The 27,212-nt window shown below is 41.5% G+C and overlaps 1 protein-coding gene across 1 annotated transcript in view; it reads right to left on the bottom strand.

Annotated features, from left to right (window-relative positions):
• Positions 1–437: 437 nt before the first annotated feature.
• The window catches only part of TOR4A (torsin family 4 member A), a 297,093-nt gene continuing 270,318 nt past the window's right edge, over positions 438–27,212 (bottom strand). The window contains 2 exon segments of the mRNA XM_044056978.1: positions 438–780; positions 783–2,006. Of these exon segments, the coding sequence (XP_043912913.1) occupies positions 704–780; positions 783–1,953 (1,248 nt within the window). The 5' untranslated portion in view covers positions 1,954–2,006 and the 3' untranslated portion in view covers positions 438–703.

Below are 27,212 nucleotides of genomic sequence, written 5' to 3'. Positions count from 1 at the left end.
AAATTATATATACCAACTCTGAGATCGCACTACAGTAAGGAAATGGTTTAAATCCGTGTTTCTCAAAGAACCATATTCTCCAATCAAAAGTTCAAACTCAAATACTCAAACTACACTATTCCTCTGATGTTGTGTAGTTGATGTATTTGGGTTTACAAAGATGCCTACTGGAAAACTACACTTTGACAATCTCATTCTTGACCACCTGCCATTCGCTAATGTGATAGTAAACTGTTATTAAGGATTTTATCAATGGGACAGAATCATGGTTATTATTCCTGCATGCAGTCTCATTCTGACTGATGCAAGCTGAAAAAAACATGGTAGAGATGACACACTGCTGGAAACAAAATGCAAGAGATGCTAACAGGTTTGCTCAACTGCCAATTAAATAAACCATCACAGTAAGCGAAAACTGAGCAACCAAAGTAGAACAATCATTTTAGAACACTTTCTATTTATTACAGCCATTGAGAAACAACATTAAAATCGATACATCCATTTTTCCTAAATCCATAATGAAAAGAAAAGGACGTGTTACTCAAATGTCTTGTAAATACACAGCAACGCACTGCTGTTGAACATTGCTGGCGTGTCCAAAGCCAATGCAAACTACAATAACATCCTTTTTTCCACTGCAGGATGAAGCATCAGTTTCATCATATAAGATACATATATATATGCTATATAGATATGCTGGCTCCTACAACAAATTAACTGTTGTAACAACTGGTTTGCACCCATTAACAGAATATTTCCTGTCCCCAACACTGTAGTATTTAACTGAGATGCTAGTCTCTCTATGCGGTTTGGATCTGGATAGAAACCTTCTTCTTCCATTTCATCGATGAAGCAGTTCACAACATGAGCCTTTTCCAGCAATGTGAATGGAACTATCTCAGCATGCTTCCAGAGAGGATGATACTCTATCAATGAAGCACGAAGGTTATCAACAAGTTCTGGCAATACCTTGTTGTGGTTCACAGCTTCCCTGGAGGTGTTCTGGAGAACAAATTTGGTGACCTCATCCTGATCAATACTGCTAATAAGAATATAGATGGCATTGTTAAATTCACTGTTCTGGGTACGTAGAAAGTAACCATCCAGCATATCCAGAAAACTCACAGGCATGGACTCAACATCATCAAAAATGAAGATGGCAATTTTTTCTTCTAATTCTGCTTTAGCGACCAACTCAGAAATCATGCCCGATACCTCTTCTTGGCATTCTGAAGTGTCCTTTACTTCTGGACATTGATGCGAAACATAATACTGTAAAACATTCTCACTTTCCATGGCTGAACGGAAATGTTTTGCTAACAATCGCCCTACATGGCTTTTCCCAACTCCAGTGGGTCCATTAAAAGATAATAAGAGTGGTCTGTTATGAATATGAGTAGAAAGATAATTCCTCAGAACTTCTATGGTGGTTTCTATGGCAAATACCTGTCCATAAACCTCTCTCCTGATAGTTTTTTCAAGTCCATCCAAATCATATTTTTGCAGGTTGTCATCCAGATTTTCAATGGCATTAAAGATCTGAAGAAACACAATGGCACATAGCAAAAAAAGGCATGTCTTTGCGTGGCTTTTCTCTTTAGCTGGGAAAAATTTCCTTGTCTTTGCAGGAAAGAGAATTTTAGATTTCCGATGTTTCTTACGTCTTTTGTACTTTAGGTGAGTTTTGTCTAATGTCTCATCAAATGTGAAATATTGAGCTGTCCCTCTAACATACCTCTCATCTTCTATTACCTCAGAATTTTGACTGCTGATGCCTGGAGCTTTTGTCTGGTCTGCATCCTCCTTCCTGGCACTATCCAAGGGGCGACACTTTGTCTTCAAAATACGATAACGGCGTCTAATTTGCACTGCGGCTCTGACTGATGAAATAAGTGAAATTTTTTTACTTCTTATGGTGACCTCATTGCATGCTTCTGGAACTTCCAGCTGCATTATTCCTTAGTCTTATGGAAATGCTAGCACTTCGGCAGTTACAAATTACTTCTCTGAAAAAAAAGAGAGAAAGACAATTTGGTTACTCAGTTTGCATTAGTCAGAAAGAGAAAGTATTACTGTGTAAAAGTGCATATATAACGTAATGTACTTAAATGAGTGGAACCTGACAAATAAAACAGTTTCAAACTTTTGTGTGCCACAATTGTCACAAAAGCATACATTTGAATCTGTAAAAGTAAACAATTCTTATTTTAGTTAGCAAATCCAATGAGTTTTAAAGAACAGTGTTTCAAAACAAGATCCCAGCAAATTCCCTACTGTTGGACTGTATTTCTGGCCACCACTGTGGAGCATGTGCAAACCACTGGATAGTTGTCATCCTTGGCCTGACATTCAGATTTTTCTCCACCCTACTCCCCACCCATGCTGACTGGTGACTATTATGTCAAAGCAGGGACTGCAATAGTGGTCCATAACACATTACTAAAAACAGTCTCTCCACAGACAGTGAAAAAAGCACCACTTTGCAGGCTACATTGCTTGCCTACTAATATGTTACTACTGCTTAAAAGTAGCTGTAAGTAGCTTAAGTGTGCCCAGGACCTCTATCTGCAAGTTCACATCCAGCTCCTAGTGAGCAAACTTCCTCTACATTAAAAGAAAACAAGCAGCAATAAGCATTTGACACTTGCAAGGCTCATAAGTAAAATTCTCCAAAATTCATGAAACTTTCCAGGTAAAATCTGAACCTTCAATGTAAAGGCAGGGAATAAAGGGTGGTGTCTGCTCTGATTTCTGAATAAACCAGGGACTGAATGATCTGACAAGCAACTTGGAAACCATTTTTTGGGGGAAAAAGTGAGGTTATCCTAACACACACAGTCCTTGTAAAAGCTCAAATAAGGTTCCCTACACATAACAGCTTACAGGTCCAACATCCTGTAGGCAGATCTGATGATAAACAGAAAAAGTGTTTTCCAAGAAATAACCTTTAGAAATGCCAGGCCAGTAGATGTGAGTCTGTGTCTAGGCCCTGTGCTGAGTCCTCAGCCATAATACCACAGTCATGACTTCTAGGATTCTTTTCAAGGAAAAAATGAAAGATACTGGGAAATGCTCAACTTTTTACTCATAAAGGCGATCATTTGAGAAGTTTTCATAGAGGACTTCTCTCATTTCATAGTCACCCTGCATCCAATGGAGTGGCCATTGAATGGATACAATAAAGTAGTCCCTGGATGGTATTATCAGGAGACAGCCACAAAAATAGGGAAAACAATGAGGTCCCTTTCCTGCAAAGCTTCACCCACCGTGACAAAAGCATGTGAGAAAGCATAAGCAGCACCACTTCTTACTGAAAGTGATGTCTAGTGCTGTGTGGACCGCAGTTAATAACAAGCCAAAAGTCTTTCATGGTATCCAGTGACATCATCCAAGCATACTGTAGTAGCAGAGGCATAAGCCTTGAAAGGTCAACATAGGATAAGAATGAACCAAATGTGTCAGGGCCAATAACAGGATGGAATGTATATGACAGATCTTTGAGAAGGGCTTCAGCAGTAGGAAAAACTACAACTTATGCTGCAGGTGTAAGCCCGGCTCTACACACTAAAATTTCCCACGTTACCAAATTCAATCATTTCCAGCTTCTATAATATCCTAATTCATCAAAGCTCTTTAGTTCTGATCAACTCAAAGAAAAAGAGAAACTAAGTAGGGGGTATAGCGTGGGATGGTTCCCCCTTAGTGATTGTCACACAAGGCATTTCTAGGTAATATATTTCAAACAAAGCCTGCTTGAATCATGACAGGTTGTCTAGCTGTAAATGACACTACTTAACTGTTGAAGAAGTAAGGCCCTGTAAAACAGAAATACTGTAAGAAGACCTACAAGAGACCTTTCAACTTCTATCCTAGAATTGAAGTAGTGTCACCATGAGTAATGGTCCCAGCATTATCCCTTAAGATGCAAATAAAATAGAGAACAGGAACAATAAATTGCCTTCTCAGACTGTTTGACTGAGATGTGGAGATAATCCTCCGTGAACAGGACAGAGCTAAAAACCGGGAAAAGTAGGAGACCAAACAACAATCCAAGACTCTTGCGGAAGAAGGCAAGTCCACTCCAAGTACTGTAGTTCCTTTTCTTTAATATAGCACAAGCAAAAATAATAAAAAAAATACAGAATATATATTGAAGTAGATAGGTCTTCCGAAGCCATGAGTGCAAACACAAAACCGGGAAAAGTACGAGACCAAACAACAATCCAAGACACTTGCGGAAGAAGGTATGTCAACTCCAAGTACTGTAGTTCCTTTTCTTTAATATAGCACAAGCAAAAATAATAAAAAATACAGAATATATATTGAAGTACGAACATCTGTACCATATAAAGAAAGGGAGTCAAGAGAATGCCCTAAGTAGACACAAGCCGGAATACACAGACCACACATTTAAATTTAAGGCAATAGACAGTGTGAAGTCTGATGGAAGAGGGGGCCCAGAATCTTTACATTTAGAAAGGTTAGAGTTATTGCGGCAACTTAGGACTATGGCTTGCGCTCACCCTGGGTTAAATGAGGTTTACTCTATTTCTTGTATTTTAAAGCTAAGAAACCTCCAGAGATGACTAACATGATGAATTGTAGGACAAATGAGCTATGTCAAATATATAACAGTCATCTCAGTACAAGCTAATACGTACAAACTCTTAACAGCAGTAATTTAGTAAAGCATAATCCAAATGGTGGGTGCCATGTTATGATGTATAGACAGGAATGTTGTCTGTACTTCCATGTATACATATATAATTGCTACCCCAATATTTATATATATTTTATATTCTAATGTTTAACTGTAGGATGCCATGCTGCATAACACAGAAAAGTGTTCTGAACATTTGTATGCATTATTATTTTTATGCATTAGTATATTTTACTTCTTCTTTATACTTCACCATTCGGTTATATGCATTTTAAGCATACTTATATTGTTAAATATTTTAAATATTTTCAAACATTTTTAACAATATTTTTAACAACATTTTTAAAAGGTTCTCAAATATTTAAATATTTTTAATAACTGTATGTTTACATATTATGAGTATGATTTACTATGTCACAATACTGGACAAGAGAGTGTGTATACTTACTTGCTTTTTAATAAGTCCAGAGGGTGTATTGAAAGAAACTCATGAAGGAAGTAATTACTTATTGAGTGGACCCTCATAGCATCATCATTGTGTTGGGAATAGCCCTCACTCATTGGCTAACAATATGCTTGCACCATGGACTGTATTTAAATGCACTGGTTTTAGTGAAAGCCTTTACCTGAAAAAGACTCACCACATGGTGGGTTGAAAACCGCATTGTGTTCACAGTTGTTTTATTATCTACTTCAGTATATATTCTGTATTTTTTTATTATTTTTGCTTGTGCTATATTAAAAAAAGGAACTACAGTACTTGGACTTACCTGCTTCCGCAAGTGTCTTGAACAGGACAGAGGTGACAGAAGATATGCTAGACTGACATTTAGTGTCTTAAACTCTCAAATGCACTGTTGATGGAACAAAGAATAAAGTACATTTTCAAACAGAAAACATGCTTTCACCATGAAGGAGGTCGTGGAGATCACTACACAACAATGTATACTTCTTCCCTTAAAACTGCTAGAACAAGGAAGAGGATAATTATGGATAATGATACAAATGGTCAACTTATCTTACAATGCATGCAGGACTCCGCCAATGAAGTACATAAGATGGGGTTTGGCTGAGGGCTACTTCTCTTACAGGAAAAAAGTACCCAGATTCCAAAAGGTGGCAAAAAATGTACCTGACAAAATATGCATAGTCTGAAGACAAAGAAAACAACTACTGATCAAAAAAGGACAACCTGAAATGCAGAAAATAAAGGTACTCATAAATGTAGAAGAAAAATAATACAAGAAACTATATCTATAGTTAAAATGCTGAACAAAGATCTAGTCCATCACTTTGTGTTTTTTATGTCCAGTGATTAGTGAACCACTGAATGGAAGACGTAAGAGGTAACAGATCACTTTTCTTTGTTTCCCGCTTTTCATCTCCTTCCTTTCCGTTCTTTTCATAACTTTACCCATGCTTCACTATCCTCACTTTCCATGCCCTCAGTACTATATACTGAAATTACTTTTCTTCTTTGTATATCATTTTCTCCATAGAAACATTATACTATACTATATTATGACATCATACAGGTAGCCTTCTTACTGATTCTACTGAATGAATTCTTGTATCTATCCACTTATGATTGTGTTCATTTATGCTATATATTATCCTGACTTGCGTCTCAGCATACTTGTTCTTATATTACCACTGCTGTATTCGTAGTCATTGAAATTTACTGTTTCGTTGTTTAAAGTTCAGCTATGCTGAGCCTGAAAACAGTCTAGGGGGATTAGTGCTCTGCTTTGGCTAACACATTTTAAATAAATTAATTAAATAAATCTTTGTATGTTAAGTACACACACTCCAGTGTTTTTGAACGAGCTATGCAGACACACCAAACAAACCATGAATACTAAGAAACAGGCTCATTTTGAAACATGAAACCTGGTAAAATCTTTTGACTCATCTTGGTCCACAGATCTCATCTCCCTTGACAATGGCTTTCAGTAGCAGAAGTATTGGACAAATGAGTCAATGGGGTAATGCTTAATGGGTCTATATCATATATTTGAAATTCCAAAATATTAAAACACCATAACCTCGAACTTGGAATTTCGAAATATGAAAACACTGAACACTCAGAATAACAATTTTTTTCCCAAAGAAAAATTTGCTGTTTCGAGAAACATACACACAACACAAGCACACCAAAATAAATAAACCACACACATACACTTAACAAAACCCTACTTCTAACCCTACACTAAACCGTACATACATTCCTATCTATCCACTAACCTTAACCCGCACCCTAACCCTAAGGTCCATAACTATCGCACACTTACACATACGAAACTATACACAAACAAATTAAAACACACACACATACTTAAAACCTTACTTCTAACCCTACACTAAACCATACATACATTCCTACCTATCCACTTACCTTAACCCGGACCCAAACCCTAAGGTCTGTAACTATCGCACTACAGTGGAGGAAATAGCGAAGCCACAGAATGGCCCACCGAAATTTTGCCCTAGGTAAGAATTTGATGTCTCGGAACTTCACTATTTTCATCCTTCGATATAGCTGGTTCCATATTACAACATTCAAAGTTTTGCAACTTCAATGTTATAATATAGACCCTGCTTAACTGTTGTGGGAAGACTGGGGGAGCAATCAGAAAGAGCATGAAAATGTTTATAAACTTCCATTATAAATTCTCAACTCGTATTATCCTCTTCTTCCTTCATGGGTTTCCAATCAGCTCTGAACAGCTGGAGTTCCTTACCCATTTAATTTTTTATACCTTATTACAGTCAATAAGTTTCCACAAAGCCACATAAAATTGTTGAACTTCCTCAGAATGCTCAGTAATAATAATATTAATACTCTCAGGACTTTTCAATACAACATGGCTCACACATGACTATATTTATATTTATTTCTGAATCCATCCATCCATAACCCCCTTTTTTTTTCCATTTTTGAACATGGGGCTGGGATGTCACTGCAACAGTGATAATCATCTACAGCCAAGGTTTACACCACTAGGTGACTAGCCCTGCCATGGAATTATTTATGAATGATATTTTTTATTGAATTGTTTGCTAAACTAGGTAAGTTGACTAAATCATGTCCATTTTTTCAGCTATCTCACAGGTCAAAAATACAACAGCAAGGATTACATGCAGGGATAATTAGATGTAATCACCAAGCATCGTGTTTTAGCAGATGTGAGGAAATGAGAATCCCTTAAGGAAGCCCTCATGTATGCAGAAGAATAAGCAAAACTCTGACTTGTTCATCTTTCTATAACAAGCTTCCTCCCCGAATTACCCCTCAATCCAGTCCAAACATTTTTGAGCTTTAAGTTTATGCTTGATACCCCCCCCACCATTTTGTATGTGGTCTTGAGACTGTGATAGTCCTGTAGTGTGTTGATAAATGAGTCAAACTGTTACTGTTTTCCCACTGTAAGTTGATCATTTTTCAATCTGCCTTTACTTCCCACCATTTAGCATATAACCTCATTGCAGAGGCATTATTTTGCTTCTACCTGTGACTGAAGTAAGCAGTTCTCTACCACACCAATGAACTTAACATTCTGTCACAAGTCTTAGTAATTAGAAATTACCTCACATGTTTATATATGCTTACTAGTGTTTGCTTTCATATTAGCTGAGACTGAGTACTCCACAGTCATTCTTGTAAGTTTATTCATCAGCAATCAATCATAAATTCTATATCAGCAGGAAAAGCAGAGGAAAACATGGCACCTCTCTAGCAGTAGGCCAATTAAGCTTGGTCTTATTAGTTTCCGATTCTGTAACTAGAGCAGTACATAAAACCAGATTGATAGTCTGACTAGTTTGGATTGAAATCTGATGAACACTCAATAATAGCAACTTACCACTATCTGAACATGAGCAGTTAACATTGGCAGCCATACAACAGGTGCACAGCTGCAGTTACTAGTGGGTTAGCCATTAATGCAATGCATGATGGAAAATGTTCTCTGTACTAACACGATTTTTAACTACTGCATGAGCAAAGCTGTCAGCAGGAAAATAACTTGCACTTTGTTGCAGTGCCTCTCAGACACATCTGTTTGTAACATAAATCCATACCTCTCAACATGGAAACATCAAAAATCTGGACAAATACCCATGAAAAATAGGTACAAATATGTAAGCTGATTAACATAAAATTTGCATACATAATTATGTAACCCCACCCACTCCAGTGGGATTGTGGGATATCGACTTTCAAACACAAACTGAAGAACAGACAACCAAAATATTGCCCCAGACCCTGTACTAAATGGTAACCATTTTTTTTTTAATTTGTAGCAATGATGTTCTCTGGGAAGGGAGAAGATGAACCTTAGGATGTTGTTTTTGGTGACTCACAGTATGTAGGTTTTATGGTAAAAGTAGGGCATTTAATGGTAGGTAATATTCTGATCTTAGCAAAAGAATATTATAGTTTGCTAGTAGCTCCAAAATCACTTTCCATGGCCTACTGATCGGTGGCGTAGCTACAGTTTGTGCTGCCCAAGGCTGTCAGTTTGCAGCCCTTCACCCTCACAAAATTATGGTCAAATGCCCCCCCATACAAGCCACCCCCCGCAGCCATTCCAATGTTCCATTACTTGGCTAGTTCACCCGATATACCATAAACAATGTAATGTGCATACTGCTTTACTTCTACAATGATTTGGATTTCATTTAAAACTTTTATTTTACATTTTACAGCACAGACACTAACAGACATCTGCTAAACAAAGCAATGCAGTTTCACAATGAAAACAGATTTAGCATTAAAACAAACCCACACTGAAAGAAAATAGATCTGGCCAGTGGCGGATAAAGATTTCCTTTCATCTTTTTTTCAAATCATAGGTCCCTTGCACACAAAACATACATGTGTTCTTTGATACACCTTCCTGAGTGCATTAAATTATATTCCAAGTATAACTCAGTACAGTTGTTACAGTGCATTTTAAATTTATTGTTTTGAACATTTCTCCAGTAAACAATGAAACAAAATGCAAGAGGCTATAACAAAACTGCCCAATTCAGAACATTTCCATCATAAAACTCTACTCGAACTTCTACAATCCACCATTATCAGTTAACATGCACAAACTCTACAGAAGTGAAAGTCATCTAAATAATTCCACATTAAAGAGATCTGTAACGAATGAAGAGGTTGCTGCTAGGAAACAACTTTATATTTCATTGTTTCATCTACAATTAAAGTGCCTGTTGCCCTTGAGGAATAAATTGCCAATGTTACATTAAAAAATGATAATCTAGTAATAGGGAATGGATTTCAAACTGATTAACAGGTTACTAGTTATCACCACCAAAGAGGACATTCTCAGGATTGCAGCTGCAGCATCCACCGCCTTTACAAGTACAACACTGTACAGTATCAGCAATGCATCTACATACTGTGGGATTAGAACCCACAGCCTTCTGCACCAAAAGCAAGTATTCTACCTGTTGTACTACTAACAATGCAAGCAGGCTTGGCATAAGCAGCACTAAACTTCTCTTCCCCTGAAGCTCTCAGCTCCTTGTAAAATCCACTTGACACTCAACTGTATCTCTCAACTTTGAAGCAGAAGAAATCTAGAAAAATCCAAAATTTATTGGGAGGACAAAAGCTAGGGGCACATTTTAAACATAGCTTGTATAATCTTGGAAAGTTGCTAGAATAAAATGTTGTGTTACCACCATGCATTTCCTGAAAGATAGGAAGAATAAAACGTACATGGCTATCATTTAGTGAATTCAGTTCTCACCATAGCTCTCAACCTCTTAGCACAAAAAAAAACTGGACAAAGCCAATAATGGGGGAATATAGCCCCAAAAATATTTAGTGAATTCAGTTCCCACCATAGCTCTCAACCTCTTTGTACAAAAAACCTGGACAAAGCTAATAATAGGGGAAATACAGCCCCCAAAATAGGGTCAAATTTCCAATATTGATCTTATAACCTTAGAAAATTGCTAGAATAAAAGGTTTTGTGTTACCATGTATTTTCTGAAGAATATGAATCTGAAATTCATATGCCTGACATTATTTAGTGAATTCAATCCTCACTGATTTGCCACACAAATCCAGAAAACCACAGATTTTATGAGGAACAGAACAAAAATATGAGGCAAAAATCTGGACAGTTTTCACAAGTGGTGGTGTGTAGGGAATTCAGGCTCTTGCTACCTGTACCCAAGGTACAGGGTTTGAGCCTGCATAACTCTAGATACCAGGTATATTCAACAGAGGAATTTTACTTATATGCACAAACACACACACACACACACACACACACACCCTAGTGAACCTTTTATCAACGGCGATAAATGTACCTTAACGGATACAGCTGATAAATGCACATTAATGGACGTCTTCCTCCTGCCTTAAGAGGAAGCAGTAAGTACTTAAAATAACAACACACACACCTAAACTAGTCTTGTCTTCTAAGTGCACCTTCTAACAATGGTGATAAATGCACCTTAATGGATATCTTCCTACTGCAACTTCTACATGGCTGGAATTCCCTACACACACCAAAACAAATGGTGATAAATGCACCTTAACAGTCAGTCGGACTTGCATACAACTAAACTAGTAAAACTCCCCTTAAGAGTAAGCAGTAAGTAATGCACTTACAACAAAATGGGCCGGTTAGCGAGTGTACCTGATAAAAACAGAATTATTGTTTCTTATCTGGAGGTTGAGGCAGACGTGTGTGGTTGGGTGCTCTGCACACAGCTGCCATTCCCTATTTCCCTCCAAAACAGTTTAAAATAAATTAAAATAAATATTCGCAGACACAGAGTCCAACAGGCAGTAGCTGATGTCATCATGCATGCCCCTGTAGGCTGGAGATGCGTGGTGATGTCAGCCACTAATTTAAAGTTGCAATACAAAAGAAGAAGAAGAAAAAATTGGGAATTAAATGTGGCACTCATGAATTTGTGGCACCCCACTATTTTGCCCTCAAAACCAGTAAATACAGAGGAATTTGGTATGGTTGAGAGGTATGCATAAAGCATAATGGACCTGACATAACCTTCTGTAGGGCCCCCTGATCGGGTGAGGTCCTACCAGGCCAAATATGTCCAACTTGCCTAAGGCCAGCCCTGATGGCCCTCTCACTGCAAAAGAAAGTGAAACTAGGAAAAAAATATTCCTTGTAACTGCCATTGCTGTGGAAGGAAATAGGGAAATGAAAGAGGAGTCAATTTGCATAATATTATTCAGTATCAATAATAGGAGGGACTTACAGGGCAAAGAACATTCCACCTTTTTGAAAGACAAAGGGTTTGCCCTGAAAATCCAACTATAAAAGATACAATGCACTAAATCATTACAGATCTTACAGTTTCACACCCCAGCTGTGTGGGAGTGTGCCACAGCTGCACAAAAATATATTTATTTTCTAGGATGAGGAAGCCAGATGTGGTCCTGAAGAACATAAGTCCACTTACGCCAAGAAAAAGTAAGTGTACTATCTGTGTTCAAATTGTTAAAATGAGAGTAAAGAAAGAAATACAATAAAGACATTATTTCAGTCTCCAGAAAAGAATGAAAGGAAGAAAGAAAAGGGAGTCAAAAATGGTTAAAGGGATGCAAGTCTCCATTCCATGTGAATACAGATATTTAGGCACAATGTGGAAAAAATTCAAAGATGGAAGACAACGTAAAGCTGGCATGAAAGGCCTAAAGAAATAAAGAAAATATTTAAAAAATGCCTCATAAGCAGGTGGAGGAAACTGCGATTTCACCAACTTTTTTTGCTGAGTAAAAAAAAAAAAAACTGAAGTATGAAACAGTGGGTCATTATTTGAGTTTTGGTGGGGGTTAGCAGTTTAGCAAAGAAGGGCAGACTAAGAGGATTTTAACTCCTGCTGTGCAACTCCTACTTTTGTTCCTGCAGCTAGAGTGCTGTGATATCACAGCCTCCTATTAACTATAGAAGTAGGAACAAGTGGTACTAAAAGCCCCTGCCCCAAAGAAAAGACAGTATATATGGCATCTTTCAGCTCCACAGTATGGGCCTGTGCCAAGTGCTTGCTGCCTCAGGTGTATAACTGTATAATGCCTAATGTTCTCTTATGGTGATTCTTAAGAACAGAGCCCAAAATATCAATGAACATAGTCAGAAAGAATAGTTGTGTAAAATCTTACCATAACCATAGATGTCCTTTCTCTTCCATGTTGCAGTATTCTGGACTCTTTGTTTTCCTTCTCTTGCTACCCAAATGTCTGGCCAGTATTCAAAAGCTTCTCTTCACTGCCAAGTGTGTGGGATGCCTGACATAGCTAGAGTAATGTGGGCCATAAAAGTGACATCTGTATGCACCAGACCACAGAACTGAGCACCCCAGTTGGACCCCAATCCCTGGAAAAACTGTGCAATCCAAGAAGAGACCATTATGGGAATAGGTGGGGAAGGAGGGAGGAAAGGAATACTGCAACATGGAAGAGAAGGACATTTATGGTTATGGTAACACTTTACAAAACTATTCTATGTCCTTCTGTTCACATATTGCAGTTTTTTGGACTCCTGGGTGAGTGCCAAAGCTTACTGGGAAGTAGAGGGTGGTGGCTTGGAAATATTCTCAAAAAAAAAAACCATGGAGGATAGCCTTGGCAAATCCTGTCTTGGATTTGGAAATTTGATCCAATTTGTAATGCTTGGTAAATCTGTGGACAGATATCCATGTAGCTGCCTCTAAAATGCTGGCAGTGTCTAATCCCTTAAAGAAATCTCCTGATGAAGCCACGTCTCTAGTGGAGTGTGCTTTAACTTTGGACCCCAAGGATTTCCCATGGGGTCAATAGCAGAAAGAAATTGCCCTGAAAATCCAGGCTGAAACTGTCTGTTTTGTCAGAGCTTTCCCCAGGGCCCTGGGGTGAAAGGAGACAAACAATTGGTCAGATTTTCTGACAGACTTAGTCATGTCCAAGCAGAACCTAAGATGTCTATGCACATCAAGGGAATGCAAGACTCTTTCACTGTCACTATGAGGATGGGCAAACAAGGTAGGGAGGTGAATAGCTTGGTTTAAGGAAAGTTTGATGATCACCTTGGGCATGAAGGAAGGGAGGAGTGGCCATGAAAGCCTGTAACTCAGAGACTTTTCTATCTGATGTCTAGACCACTACGAGTACTGGTTTCCATGGGGGATGGACAGGTTTCCTGGGAGGACTGAGATGCAGCACTTCCTTTAGGAATCACTTTGCAGACAATCTGGAAGCTAAAGGGGGTCCAGAGGCAGACAAGGTGAAATGGCAGCCAGGTCTGTAAAAGTTCATACAGATAAGACAGTACCAAAGGGACATCACCCTGGAAAGGGTCCAACTGCCTTTGTAGACACCATATGAAGAATCTCTCCCATTTAGAGATACAAGATCTACTAGTATTAGGTTTCCTGACCTCCTGCAGGACTGTGAGCCATCCTCATTGTAGAGGTGTCTGTAAGGGATCAGAATTCTTTTACTCACAGGGTGAGGTTCAGAGATTGTAAGTGGGGATGTATTAGAGATCCCTTGTCCTGTGTGAGAAGGTCAACTCTGTGGGGTAACTTGTGGTGATCACACCCGGCTAAATGCAGAAAGAGGGGGGAACCAGGGGTCACCAGCAAGATTTTTGGTCTGTCCTACTGAATTTTCAGTAGGACTTTCTGAAGTAGTGGGAGGGGGGATGCATAAAAGAAGCATCCGCTTCCAAAAGATTGAAAAGGCATCCGTTGCCCTCACCAGAAGGCTGGGTAGCCTGGTGCAAATGGATGGAAGCTGTCTGTTCATAGGGGAGACAAACAGATCTGAGGTGTACCCCATTTGTGGACTATGTCTAAGAACGCAGTCCTGTGGAGCATCCATTCATAGGACTGTGACATGGACCTGCTTAATGTGTCTGCCTGAGTATTCTGTTCTGAAGGGATGTACACTGCATGAAGTGTGACTCCCTGTTTTGGGGCAACCTCCCAGCTTGAAGAGCTAGTCTGCATAGCAAGTAGGATTTTGTTCCCCTATGCTTGTTGACATACCACAGAACTGTAGTACTGTCTATAAACAATTTCAGTGGGCCTTGTTTCAGTGTGAATTGGAAGGTCTTTAGGGCCAAAAGAATTGCTCTCATCTCTCTGATATTGATATGCTCCTGACTGATGGAGTCTGGCCAAGTACCGTGGACTCTTGGGGAGCCCATGGTTGCTCCCCACCCCATATTCGAGGCATCCATGTACATTTCCTGTACTGGCATGGGAGCCTGTAAGGGTACACCTGGGTTGAAATTCACTTGATTCAACCACCACTGAATCTCTTTCTTGAGGCAAGGCAAGAAGGGGATTTTGTACTCCAGAGGGTGAGAGTGCTGAGTCCATATGGACCTTAGGTACCATTGCAGCTTCTTCATGTGGAGCCTTGCCAATGGCAACATGGGAATCGTTGATGTCATGTAACCCAGGGCCTAAGGTACTGTCTGGCAGTCAAGTCTGTGGCCTGAAGGACAGTGAGCAGGTACTTACTGCCTTAAGTATTCCACCTTTTGAGGTGGTAGGAAGACCTTCATAACATCTGTTCTTATCCTGCACCCCAGGAAAACAAGGTCCTGAAAGGGGGTCAGGTTGAACTTGTGATAATTTATCTTGAATCCCAGTGCCTGCAGGAGAGAGACAGCTGTCTGTAGATGGAAAGTACAGTTTTGTACCTACCATACATGTAGATGTTCGAGTGCTAATACAGCTGCAGTCATAACAGATGGGTTCTCCTGCCGTCAGTCGGGTCCTCGGTCGGCCTAACTCCAAAGTCTAGGTCCGGCGTCGGTTGTCGTCGCTTCTTCCCTGACGTCAGTGCGGCAGGGGTATAAAAGAACCAGCCGACGCCATTTTCTTCAGTTTTTCTTGCCCCAGATGTCAGGTGCCCCCAGAAGGAAGGCAATACATAAATTTGTGTAATAAAGCAATGAAATATAATCAAAATACAGTAGTTGCAAGCAAATACACCATAAAAGAATACCCCAATCAGGTAATATGAGGAGGTGTTAGCCAACAGGCCTGTCCCAAGAGGGGAAGGAGGGAGGGAAACCTGGACTGCAGATGTATTAGCACTCGAACATCTACATTTATGGTAGGTACAAAACTGTACTATGTTCATCGTGCATACAGCTGCAGTCATAACAGATGGGTAGAATCCCAAAGCTAAGAAAGGGGTGGTAGGCACTAGGTGGAACTAGGAGGAGCCAGAATGCCCTGCAAGACTGCAGTGGCAAAGCCTGCTCTAGTTTTGGAGTATAATGGTAGGTGGTAGTGCTTGGAGAAGGTATGCACAGAACTCCAAGTGGCTGCTTCCAAAATATCTTTGGTAGGAACTCCTCTGAGGAAAGCTGCAGAGGTAGCTGTGGCACTTGTGGAGTGAGATCTGATGCCTGCAGGTACAGTTTTACCATGAAAAGAGTAACAAAAGTGTATGCAGTGGGCTATCCATTTTGAGATTGTCTGTTTGGAAATTGGCTTCCCTTGAGCTCCTATAGCATAGGACACAAACAGCTGTTCTGATTTTCTGAAAGGCTTTGTTCTGTCCAAATAATAACACAGCTGTCTGTGGATGTCCAAGGAATGTAGTAGTCTCTCCCCTTTGTTTTGAGGATTAGGGTAAAAGGTAGGTAAGTGTATAGCCTGATTCAAAGCTACCCTGGATACTACCTTTGGCATAAAGGACAGGCTGGTTAGTAAGGAAACTCTGTCCTGATGGAAGATGATATAAGGCTGCACAGCCATGAGGGCTTGTAGTTCCGAAACCCTACTAGCTGAGGTGATAGCCAGAAGGAAAGCTGTTTTCCAGGACAAATATTGCAAATCTGTTGAGGCAGCTGGCTCAAAAGGAGGTAAGGTCAGCTTTTCTAGAATGAAATTGAGATCCCAAGCAGGTATTGGTTGTTTCCTTGGGGGTTTTATATTCTTTGCCCCTCTGAGGAACTGTCTTAAGAGGGGGTGAGAGAATAAAGGTGGATCAGTGTTGTATTCTGCAGAAATGGCTGAGGCATGGATTTTGATGGAGGAGAATGAAAGTCCACTGCTTAGCAGCTCAGCTAGATACTGTAATATTTGAGGTAAATTCAGTTTTCCAGGATTCTGGCCTTTTTCTCATTCCAGGCACAAAACTGTTTCCATTTTGCGGAGTAAGCTTTTCTAGTAGATGGCCTTCTGGCCTCCAAAATGACATCCTGCACCTCCTTGGAGAGTAGGGTCTGTTGTGATGTTAAGGAATCTTCCATGCGGCCAGATTGAGTGTTTTCAGCTGACTGTGAAGAGTTTTGAAGCTGTGCTGAGTCAGAAGAAGGGGCATTAGAGGTAGGGTCCATGGAGGCGAATGCGTCAGGCTCCTCAGGAGTGGGTACCAGTGCTGTCTTGGCCAGTCTGGAGCAATGAGAATCATCTTTGGTCTGTCTGCTCTGGTTTTTAATAGAACTTTGGGCAGCAGAGGAAGAGGTGGAAAAGCATAAATTGCCATTGTTGTCCAACTGAAAAAGAGAGCGTCCACTCTCCAGGCCTGTGGATGGAAAGTCCTTGAGCAGAATTTTGTCAATTGGTGATTTTTGTGGGAGGCAAAGAGATCTATGTCTGGCCTTCCCCATGCTTGAATTATCTCTGTAAAAACTTGAGGATGCAACTTCCATTCATGTGGATCTGTCATATTTCTGCTTAGGTTGTCTGCCAGCGTGTTTTCCTTGCCTGGCAAGTACTGTGCTTGAAGTTCGATTTGTAATTCCAGGGCCATGTTCCAAAGTGACATGGCCAGCCTGCATAGGGGGTATGAATGGGTTCCTCCCTGTTTGTTTATGCACCACATTACTGTGGTGTTGTCTGTCCTTATCAATAGTTGACCTGGATGCAGAAGGTCCTTGAAAGCTATAATAGCATTTATTACTGCTAGCATTTCCTTATGATTGATGTGAAGGTGCTTTTCTTTTTGGGACCATTTGCCCTGAATGCACCGATCTGTCATGTGTGCCCCCCAGGCGTAATCAGAGGCGTCTGTTGTGATGACTTGATTTGCTTGAGGCTTGCAGAATGGGAGACCTGCGTTTGTTTGACATGCTTGAGCCCACCAAAGAAATTCCTTTTGAAGACATGGAATTAGTGGTATTATTGTTTCCAAACTGTGGCTGTGTTGAGACCATAGGTTTTTCAGGTACCATTGAAGTTTCCTCATATGCAGCTTTGCACATGGGATTAGTAGGATGCAAGATGCCATGAATCCCAGAGCCTGCAGGATTTTCCTTGCAGTCAGCCTGGTGAAATTTGCTAGTTTTCTGAAGTATTGAGTTAGTTGCCCCTGCTTCTCTGGCATGAGGTAGGCCATCTGGGTGTTTGTGTCCAAGTTGGCACCCAGGAAAATTATTTTCTGAGAGGGTATTAGCCTTGATTTCTTTTTTTTGTTGACTGTGTATCCCAGAGAATTCAACAACATTATTACAAAAGCCAGATGTTTCAGAAGTATGTGCTTGCTGTCGGCTTGGATCAGGCAGTCGTCCAAATATGGGTATATTTGTATCCCTTGAAGTCTGCAGTAGGCAATTACTGAAGCCAGGCATTTCGAGAATACTCTGGGCGCAGTAAGGTAAGCCAAAGGGCAACACAGAGAATTGATAATGGGTTGAATCTGCAAGAAATCTGAGGTATCTTCTGCAATTTTGTCTGATTGGGACATGCAGGTATGCCTCCTTGAGGTCCAGTGTTACCAGCCAAGACTCCTTGCCCAGCATGGGAAGAAGCTGCTATAGAGTGAGCATCTTGAATTTTGGTATGAGTAGGAATGTGTTTAGGATGGATAGGTCCAAAATAGGTCTCCAATCTTTTCCCTTCTTTGGTACCAGGAATAGTCTGGAATAAAAACCTTGACCTAGTTCGTGAGTAGGTACCTCTTGAATAGCTTTCATGTCCATGAGATCTGAAATTTGTCTTTGTGCCTCTGCCCTTTGATTGTGTGGCAGGTTTGGCATGCCTCTCATTTTTGGAAGGGTGTGAAAATGGAATCTGTAGCCTCTGTTTATAATGTCCAGGATCCATTTGTCTTTTGTGACAATATGCCAATTTTTTGAAAATAATGCAATTTTTCCGCCTAAGGGTGCTGCCACTTGAGCCTTGCTTGGCATGCAAAGGGGCAAGTCATTGGGCTTGCTTTCTAAATGGCTGCGAACTATCCTCACCACCTCTTTGTGTAGGAGCTTGCCATTGTCTGCCCCTAAACGATCCTTGAGATTGCCCTCTGCCCCTCGGGCGCCTGTATCTACCTCTTTGGGGTCTGTCCGTGGCTGGAAAGGACCAATTTTTGGAAGGCCAATTTCTACTGAAACGTGGAGGTTGTACCTGTAGAAAATCTTTCACTGTTTGCATTGATTTAGCCTTTTCCTCCATTTTCTTTAATACCTCCTCAGCTTTAACACCAAATAATACATCCTTTTGAAGAGGGGCATCTAGTAATTTAGCTTTGACATGATCTGGTAAGGTTTGCTCCTTGAGTCAGGCATGTCTATGTATGACTGATCCTGTAACAGCAGCTCTACATGAGGCCTCTAGAGCATCAAAACCACATTGCAAGGTATGTTTACCCACTTGTTCTGCACTATGCATCAAATCCTGCAACTCCTTCAAGTATGGTTGTTCAGGTTGTGACATTTTGCTTCTCAACTGTGATAACAGAAACTGTTGGCACTTTAGCATATGGAACTGGCAGTTTAATGCCCTCATGGTTAAGGTGGCCGAGGTGTATACCCTTTTTCCCCACCTTTCTAAGGATCTGGAATCTCTCTCGGAAGGTAATGGGTTTTTAGCAGTGGAGGCCTTAATTCCCTTGGGGCCCTGTGAGATAGTTTCTGGGTCAGACGCATGGCTTTTGTATAAAAATTGGTGCGAGTCAGGAACCCGGTGGTACCTGTCAGGCTTGACTGGGGCTGGAGGTAAAGAATCCTGGTTAAGGCAGGCCTCCGAGTACACATCATCTAGTATGTCTAAGACGTATAGCCAGACGCCTGTGCTGAGGTAGCAAGAGAAAATCCCTAAGCCTTTTCTTGGAATCTGAGTACTCTTGGCCTTCCCAGTGGAAGTGTTCCCTTAAGGTATGCAAGGTTTCCCCAGATGAGTAATCCTCTGGGAGACAAAGGGAATGGACTCCTCAGCATCAGAATCTTCAAAAGGGGAGTAAGAATGTTCCTGCTCATCAGAGTGCTCTGAAATAATGGAGGCCTGGTCAGAGGAGGGGGATTCTTCCTCCACTCTGGGCATTTTGTCTGGGGGGGGGGGGGTTGAGAACCCCTGATTAGAGTAATCAAATCCTCATCTATTTTAAGCATCTGTTTTTTAGGCATGGGGCCTGGAGAAGGGCCCTGTGGAGCTTGTCTCTTAGAATACATGGCTGCTTTAGACTTAGTGAAAGCCTTGATAGAAAAAGAAGAGGAAGGTTTGAAGACACCTTGAGAGGAGGCAGACCTGTCTACATTTTGAGATTCACCACCAAGAGTGGCTTCGGTATCTGTAGTCGGAGTGTGGGCCGAGGAGCCTGCGACCTCGGGCACAGAAGACACCACCAATGAAGTGTCGTCGGTAGGCAGGGGCTGTGTAGGCACCTCATTGAGAACCGGACCACCTGTAGTCTGCTTTGGCGTGGTGTTGGTAGAGGCCGCGGACCTCGTGTGTCGGTCCTTATCTTTGCGTTTTTTAGACAAAACTGGAGTCGGAGTATCTGACGACATAATATAGTTAAATATTTTGCCAAAATAGTGCTGGGCGAACTCCGCCCGATGCTTAATGGTGCGTTTGTTGAATGTAGCACAAAAATGACAGACCGAGACGTCGTGGTCTGGGCCTAAGCAAGGAATGCAGAGGGAATGAAAATCCTTACTATTTGCTTCCCACAAGAAATACAATTATTAACTTTGTCTGACATCGGTCTGAGGCAAGAAAAGTTTCCCCAACGGGGTACTTCGCTTTAAAGAAGACTTCAGTTGCAAAATTTTCGTAATTTCAGGAGCTGGCCGACCGGCACTTGCGAACTGCTTCTGCTTTGGGCACCGCGCGGCAAGAAAGACTTAAGAAAATGGCGTCGGCTGATTCTTTTATACCCCTGGCGCACTGACGTCAGGGAAGAAGCGACGACAACCGACGCCGGACCTAGACTTTGGAATTCAGCCGACCGAGGACCCACCTGACGGCAGGAGAACCCATCTGTTATGACTGCAGCTGTATGCACGATGAACATTAGGAGGGATTCTTTGCAGTCTGCCTGAATAAGCAAGTCATCTAAGTAAGGGAAAATATGATTCTCTTGGGTACTGCAGAAGGCCACCACTGGTGCCAAGCACTTGGTGAAGACCCTTGGAGCTGTAGAAAGCACAAAGGGCAAGGCTGAAAATTGAAAATGGGAGGAGGCCACAGAGAATCACAGATATCTCCTGCAATTGGGCTTTACGGGGATGTATATGTAGGCATTCTTGATGTCCAAGGTGCCCATGAACCCCTGAGGTAAAATCAAAGGGAAAAGGATTTGCAAAGTGAGCATTCAAAAGGTGGGCACTTGCACGAAGAGACTGAAGTGGAAGAGAAAAGGATCTGTTATCTGGGGGGGCTGTGGAATGACCCTTCATGATCGAGTAGTAATCCAGGTCATAAAATAACCCTTCTCTATTATGGATAAGACCCACCTGTCTATGGTGATGTTTTTCCACACAGGGAAACAGTGAGAGAGCCTTTAGGACAGGGAAATTCAGTTGGGTGGGGGGGGGGGTTCAAGAGTGGTAGGTAGTCAAAGACTACCTGCTCTGACCTGAAATTGAAGCTTCTGTGCTGGGGTCTGGACTGGCCTGGAAGGAGTAGTTTGCTTTCTGTCAGTTAGTTTGCTTCCTGGCAATTTTTCTGGCAATGGATGGAGGGGTGGGGGCAGAATGCTTTCTGATTAACTGAGTTGTTGAAGGGTAAACAAACAAGTGCTTAAAGTCTAGTAGCTCCTTCACCTTTTGTTGCAGAGCCTTGAATGACTCAGCCACTTTTGTCCCAAAAAGAGCTGAGTTATCAAGAGGTGCATCCAAGAGTTTTGCCCTGATGTCATCAGGCAGGGGCTATAACCTTAGTGAAGAATATCTTCTCAGGACTGAGGCAGCCATAGCTGACCTTTCCAAAGCTTATGCAGCATCAAGGCTACACCTAATGGAGTGCCTAGTGACCGGAGAGGATAGGGAAATAAGGCTGGACAACTGAGCTTTGGCATGAGAATTTGGGATGTCACTCCATTGTTTAGTGGCTTTTTCCAAAAGGGCTAGGGCATATTTGGACATGTGGGTTTGATCATTTATTCCCTTGAATGCCAAAGTCCAGGAGATGTTGACATTCTTCCCAAGGCAATCCATGGCCTTGCTGTCTTTGACAGCAAGGAGGAGGGAAGAAGATGGAAGGAGTTTGGATGCCTTATCCACTGACACTGAGAAAGTCCCAGTGTCAGCTGCAGGGCACTTCACCAGGAATTTAGCTCCCTCAGGGACTTTGTAGAACCTGTCAGGCCTTAGGGTTGCAGGGGAATGAAAGTCAGGATTGAGAAATGCTGCACTAAGTGCATCCTGAAATCCTGGCAGCACTGGTGGTATGGCTGAAGGGGCAGGGCAGTCCATCTGAAGAAGTTCATAATATATTTTCTGAACTTCTGTCATCTCGGAGGAATCCCGTTTGAAATGCTTCCTCATCTTTGCAATGGTCTGCCCAAAGGTAAGATCCTCAGCTGGGGAATCTGCCTCTGCAGATTTTTCCTCTGGGGAGGCATAGCCAAGGGGGAAAGGTAATCGGGAGACATAAGAAAGGGAATCTTCTGAGGAAGGGTCAGAAGATTCCTCAGCTTCAACCTAGGAGGTGTCAAAGGCCTGTGGCCTAGGGCTCATCATAGGAGGATCCACTGGGGATGTTAAGGGAGTAGCAGGCCTTAGAGCCATTAAGGCATTGAAAAGATTCTGTGAAAAAGCCTGCCAATCTGGCTGGCTCTCAACTGGGGGAGAAACATGCTTCCTTTTCTCCTTTTTAAGAGAAGGCCTAGCGGACATCAGAGCCAGGGTAGGCCTGGGGTCCATTACCAGCGAGGTTGTGAGGGATCCATCTGGGTGGCCGGTGCAAGCACAGGTTCCTCCTTGCTGTCAGAAGCTGACATCTACAAGACCTCCGAGGACGTGCTTTCCATTCTGAGTCCTGCGGCTTCCACATCGGTACCTGCTGTATCCATTTTAGCAGTGACTGATCATTCCTCTAGGCTGATGTCAGCCACAGGAGGGACGGCAGGTGGAAGAGGTGCAACTACAGATTCAGGCCTAGCAATTTTGGCCTTTTTCTTGGGCAGCTTGACGGACTGTCTGTACGGCCTCTCCTCAGACAGTGAGAAGAATTCTCTCTTTTTAGGAGCTGATTAGGTCTAGAACAGGAAGTGGAGAAAAGTACAGGGGCATCATAAAGGTCTTCCAAGACAGGGAAGACACTTCTACCTGCTTCCTGCAAAATATGTCACTTGGGAATACTTGACTGAAGAGACCTTCTTCCTTAAAATCAGACTTATGATGTTATTTCTAAGCTATTCTGTGAGGGTAGGATCATTTCAGCCATGTGATGGCATTCTGTGCAGGCCCACATCAGAGCCTGTGGCCATCCTGTGCATGCTCATATCACAGCCTGTGGCCTGGCTAAAGTGTTAATTGAATTTAAATTACATCAAGCTACACAGAAGCTCACCCTCAGATTAGCAGATTCTCATTCAGATTCACCTTTAGACCAGACTAAGGTAGGCTTGCATTACTTTCTAAGATTTTTCACTAGAGATAACTGGAATCTGGACAGGTGTGATGACGACTTTATGGCCCTGAGGCCCACTGTAGCAAAGTGATACACTCTGCTCCTAATACATGTCAAAGCCTTTGACTCTGCCTGGCAGCAAGCTAGCTAAATGCTGTGGCCCCTGGAGTGAAGAGATTACACAGGAATCAACCCTAAGATGTGTAGTTAGCTGAGGGCTTCTAAAGGGTGTATATCTTCATAATGGCTTCAGCAGCACAGTCATGCTGCTTCCAGACTGCCAAAATAGCATCCTTAAATGCTGGATTCATGGGAAACAAATAACTCAAAGCTTTTTGGGCTTTTGTAAACCCTCCCTTCAACTTTCAACTAGGAAATTTCTTAGGGAAAGAAGAGGCAACCAAGATCATTACATGTTTGCCCTCATGGGTCTTACAGACCTACCAAAGGAAGGAAGGGCAAGTACAGGACAATTAGAAAGGGAAGGATTCAGTGTCCTAGTCCATCTCAGACACAATGGCCACTTGACTTCAAACTGTTACTGATCTAGGAGGGAGGGAATCCAACACCCCATATCAGCTCTGAGCATGAACATAAATATAGTTTCTCGGAAGGGTAAGTATGCAGTAATCAAACCCCTGCTACCAGATGACATGGGACTTAGGGCAGTGCAGTGCCCAGAGACAGAAAGGTCTGCACTGGGCTGAGCACTAGTACATGGCCATTTTCTCTAATTAGGCAGCCCCACATTTACACTAGGTCTCGAGCCTTGCTAAACAATGACAAGTTGCCCCGCTTTACATATGCCATCCAATTTTAAGTCTCAGGAAAGACCTGGGGAGGGGTGGTCTTCATATACAGTATCCCTGACCTGCACTTAGGTGATCAGAGTGGTTGCTTCTTAGGATCAGACCACTTATCCTTGAGCTTTGACTGATCAGCTGGGGGTTAGGTGCTGGCAGCACAACAGGATGACCCCTCTGAATATAAGAGGTGGGTAGGCACCTTCCCTAGGCCACTCACAGTCCACTAATGTAGACAACTGAGGCAGATAAGCTCAGCACCTGTAACAGCCAGAAGCTCCTCTTACAGATAGACTTCTGTCCATCTTCCAAACTTCTGTCCTTGTGGTAGCCCTCCATTTGTGACCTTTGGATATATAGGACATTTCTACCCATCCTTGTTTGATGAGCTTTCAGCTATGGCTCTCATGTTGGTGGCAAAGTTGCCAAGAGCTCCTCCCTTCAATGTCTGCAGATGACAGGGTTAAAAACCTGGCACTTATGTCAGTGCTTGATAGCATGCTTTGCTGTTAAAGCAATGCATGCAGGCATGATGTGGCCATGATTATTAATTTGATGGCAAAGAGGCACACAGTCAACTTGAATATAAGGCATCAAAGATTGGAACATTTCACTCACAGAAATCAGGAGTGAGAGCTTAACTGTGCAAGGAGTTAGAAATCAGTTGGTGGCCTCAAGGGCTAAATATCCTTATGTAGTTGTCTGGCAATACTACAGCCTACATCAGCAGTGAGAATACGCCCAAGCATGAAATCATCTGAGAAAAAATGCCATGATTGTGCATGAGGAGGAGGACAGGCCCAATAAAGGCACCCATCAGGGATGGTTCCCCACTCAGAGATCTAGAGATCCACACAGACAACAATAAAATTTCCCCTTTTACACTAATGATGAATAAAAAAAAAACATGTTCTCATCAGAACTCATACTAAACCTTTCATGTTGTGGTCAATGAAGAAAGAAGAGGCATGCAAAGGAATAAGGAGGAATGAGCAGGCCCAGCACAACAATTCTACAACATTCAACATTTGAATCGGTTATCAAAGATGGTCAACACCCTTATTCAGAAACATTATGCATGTGTCTAATTTATTTATGCAAAGGAAAATATATGTACAAATTCAAATAGAAATATAAAATCTGAACTTCATGATAATTAATGGGAAAACAATGCAAACATGCCATGTCCACTATGTCTTCTTCTAGAGCCATACTTTCTTTTTCCTCCTTCCAAACACAGGATTATCGCAATTCCAGAACAGGATAGTCAAGCATCCAGGGATTTAGAGAAATCCCCTCAACAAAATTATTTTATTTCTAAAAGCAAAATAAATCCAGTTCCAAATCCTCCTCCTTCAAAAAGAGACTGACTACAGATGATTCCTTTTAAAAGTTTTAGTGGAGCAGGTGATTTTATCCTTAGATTTCTTCAGATCCAATTATTATTATCTATGGGTTTGTTATTCTCTATCATGATCCAATTCTTATTGATGGCCCTGCAGATTTCTCTGTGGTCTAATGTAAATGTTATGGCCTTGCTTCTTTTTCTGGCTTCACTTTTAGGGTCGATTTGGATTATTCTGAATTTGTTGTTCCATCTGCTGAGTGGGTCCAGCAAGATGGGGGTCTTCTGCTATTTTCAAGCTCTTTATCAGTGCCAGTATCCTACTGACCATCTTGTTTTCATACTTCAATAGCTAGGAAATCATTTATGAGTTCATCTAGGCTGCATAGAAACTCTTAGGTTCTTTTGAGACCCTTGCAATGCACATGCACTGCAATTTGATGGTTATCTGGGGGTGCATACAGGAAGCATGCACTGCAGTAGATTCACCCTCTTAGGCTTCGAGTATAGACTGTTAGAGAGGGACTCTGTTTTAATGTTCTTGCTGCTATTGAGATCTAGCAAATACACTGTTGCTTTAGCAACATGGGAGGAAGATGCGATTTAAATACATCCTACCTAACAAAAACTCACACGTTGTGCATTCCATATAAATATCCAGTTCTTTCTGGAGGGTGTCCAAATCAATGGTTGCTTTACCTCAATAGACAACCTTTTTCATTTATTAATGACTATTACAAAAAAAAAACACTTTTTGATTTAGGTTGCTCTAAATATATTTCTGAACTTTCCAATATGAAGTCATCTTAAAAGATCTACAAAGCAGAAACATCTGTACTTTATGAAATGTCTGTAGCAAAGCAAATACAAACAATATTTCTTTATACCCAGAATTCTTTTGGTAATCATCCTTTACACTCTTTCTATTCAAAGTCAAGATCTGTTTGTGTTCGACATGTTCTATGTATATTCCTTTTGTTCTCCTGCCTGGGATCGTTAGATGAGCCCTTCTGCCCTGCCTTGTCAGGGCTCACTCCATCATTGCCAAGAGTTATTTTCTATTTTATGAAGCTGACTCACAGAAAGGAATTGCTGATACTTGAAACAGACAACAATGTCATGTTCAGTTCAAGGACCGGAAAGGTGGTTATCTTTGATTACCACAACTCATGACCTGATGGGGAGCTCCAATAAACTTGGAATACTTAAGTTTCTTATGCATCACATGGGAATATTCTAGCAATGCAAGTTAAGGGGAGATCCAGACTACATGAACTGCGGTTCATAGGGGTAAGCCAGACCCTTTGTACAAGTGCAGAGAAGCCATACATGGGACAATGATAGCATGTGCATGCAAATTTAAAGAATTTCAAGTTTCAAGAAAAAACACAAAACATATTACAAAAAAATGCAACCAAGGATTCTCCTCCCTGTCAAAATGGGTACCATAAGAAGCTGCAGCCTCATGCACCACCATGCGACTGGAGTCCGCATTCCCCCACCACGCATTTAAAGTTTATGTACATTAATGCACTCAACAGTAATGATTAAGGACAAGGCTTGGTGGATTTCAACAGTTCACCTGTATGCATAAAGGGATACTATGAAAACA

This window comes from Protopterus annectens, chromosome 14.part0, assembly GCF_019279795.1.
Source record: "Protopterus annectens isolate FY-2018-M chromosome 14.part0, PAN1.0, whole genome shotgun sequence".
NCBI lineage: Eukaryota > Metazoa > Chordata > Ceratodontiformes > Protopteridae > Protopterus > Protopterus annectens.
This window is presented reverse-complemented; position numbering and strand designations above follow the sequence as displayed.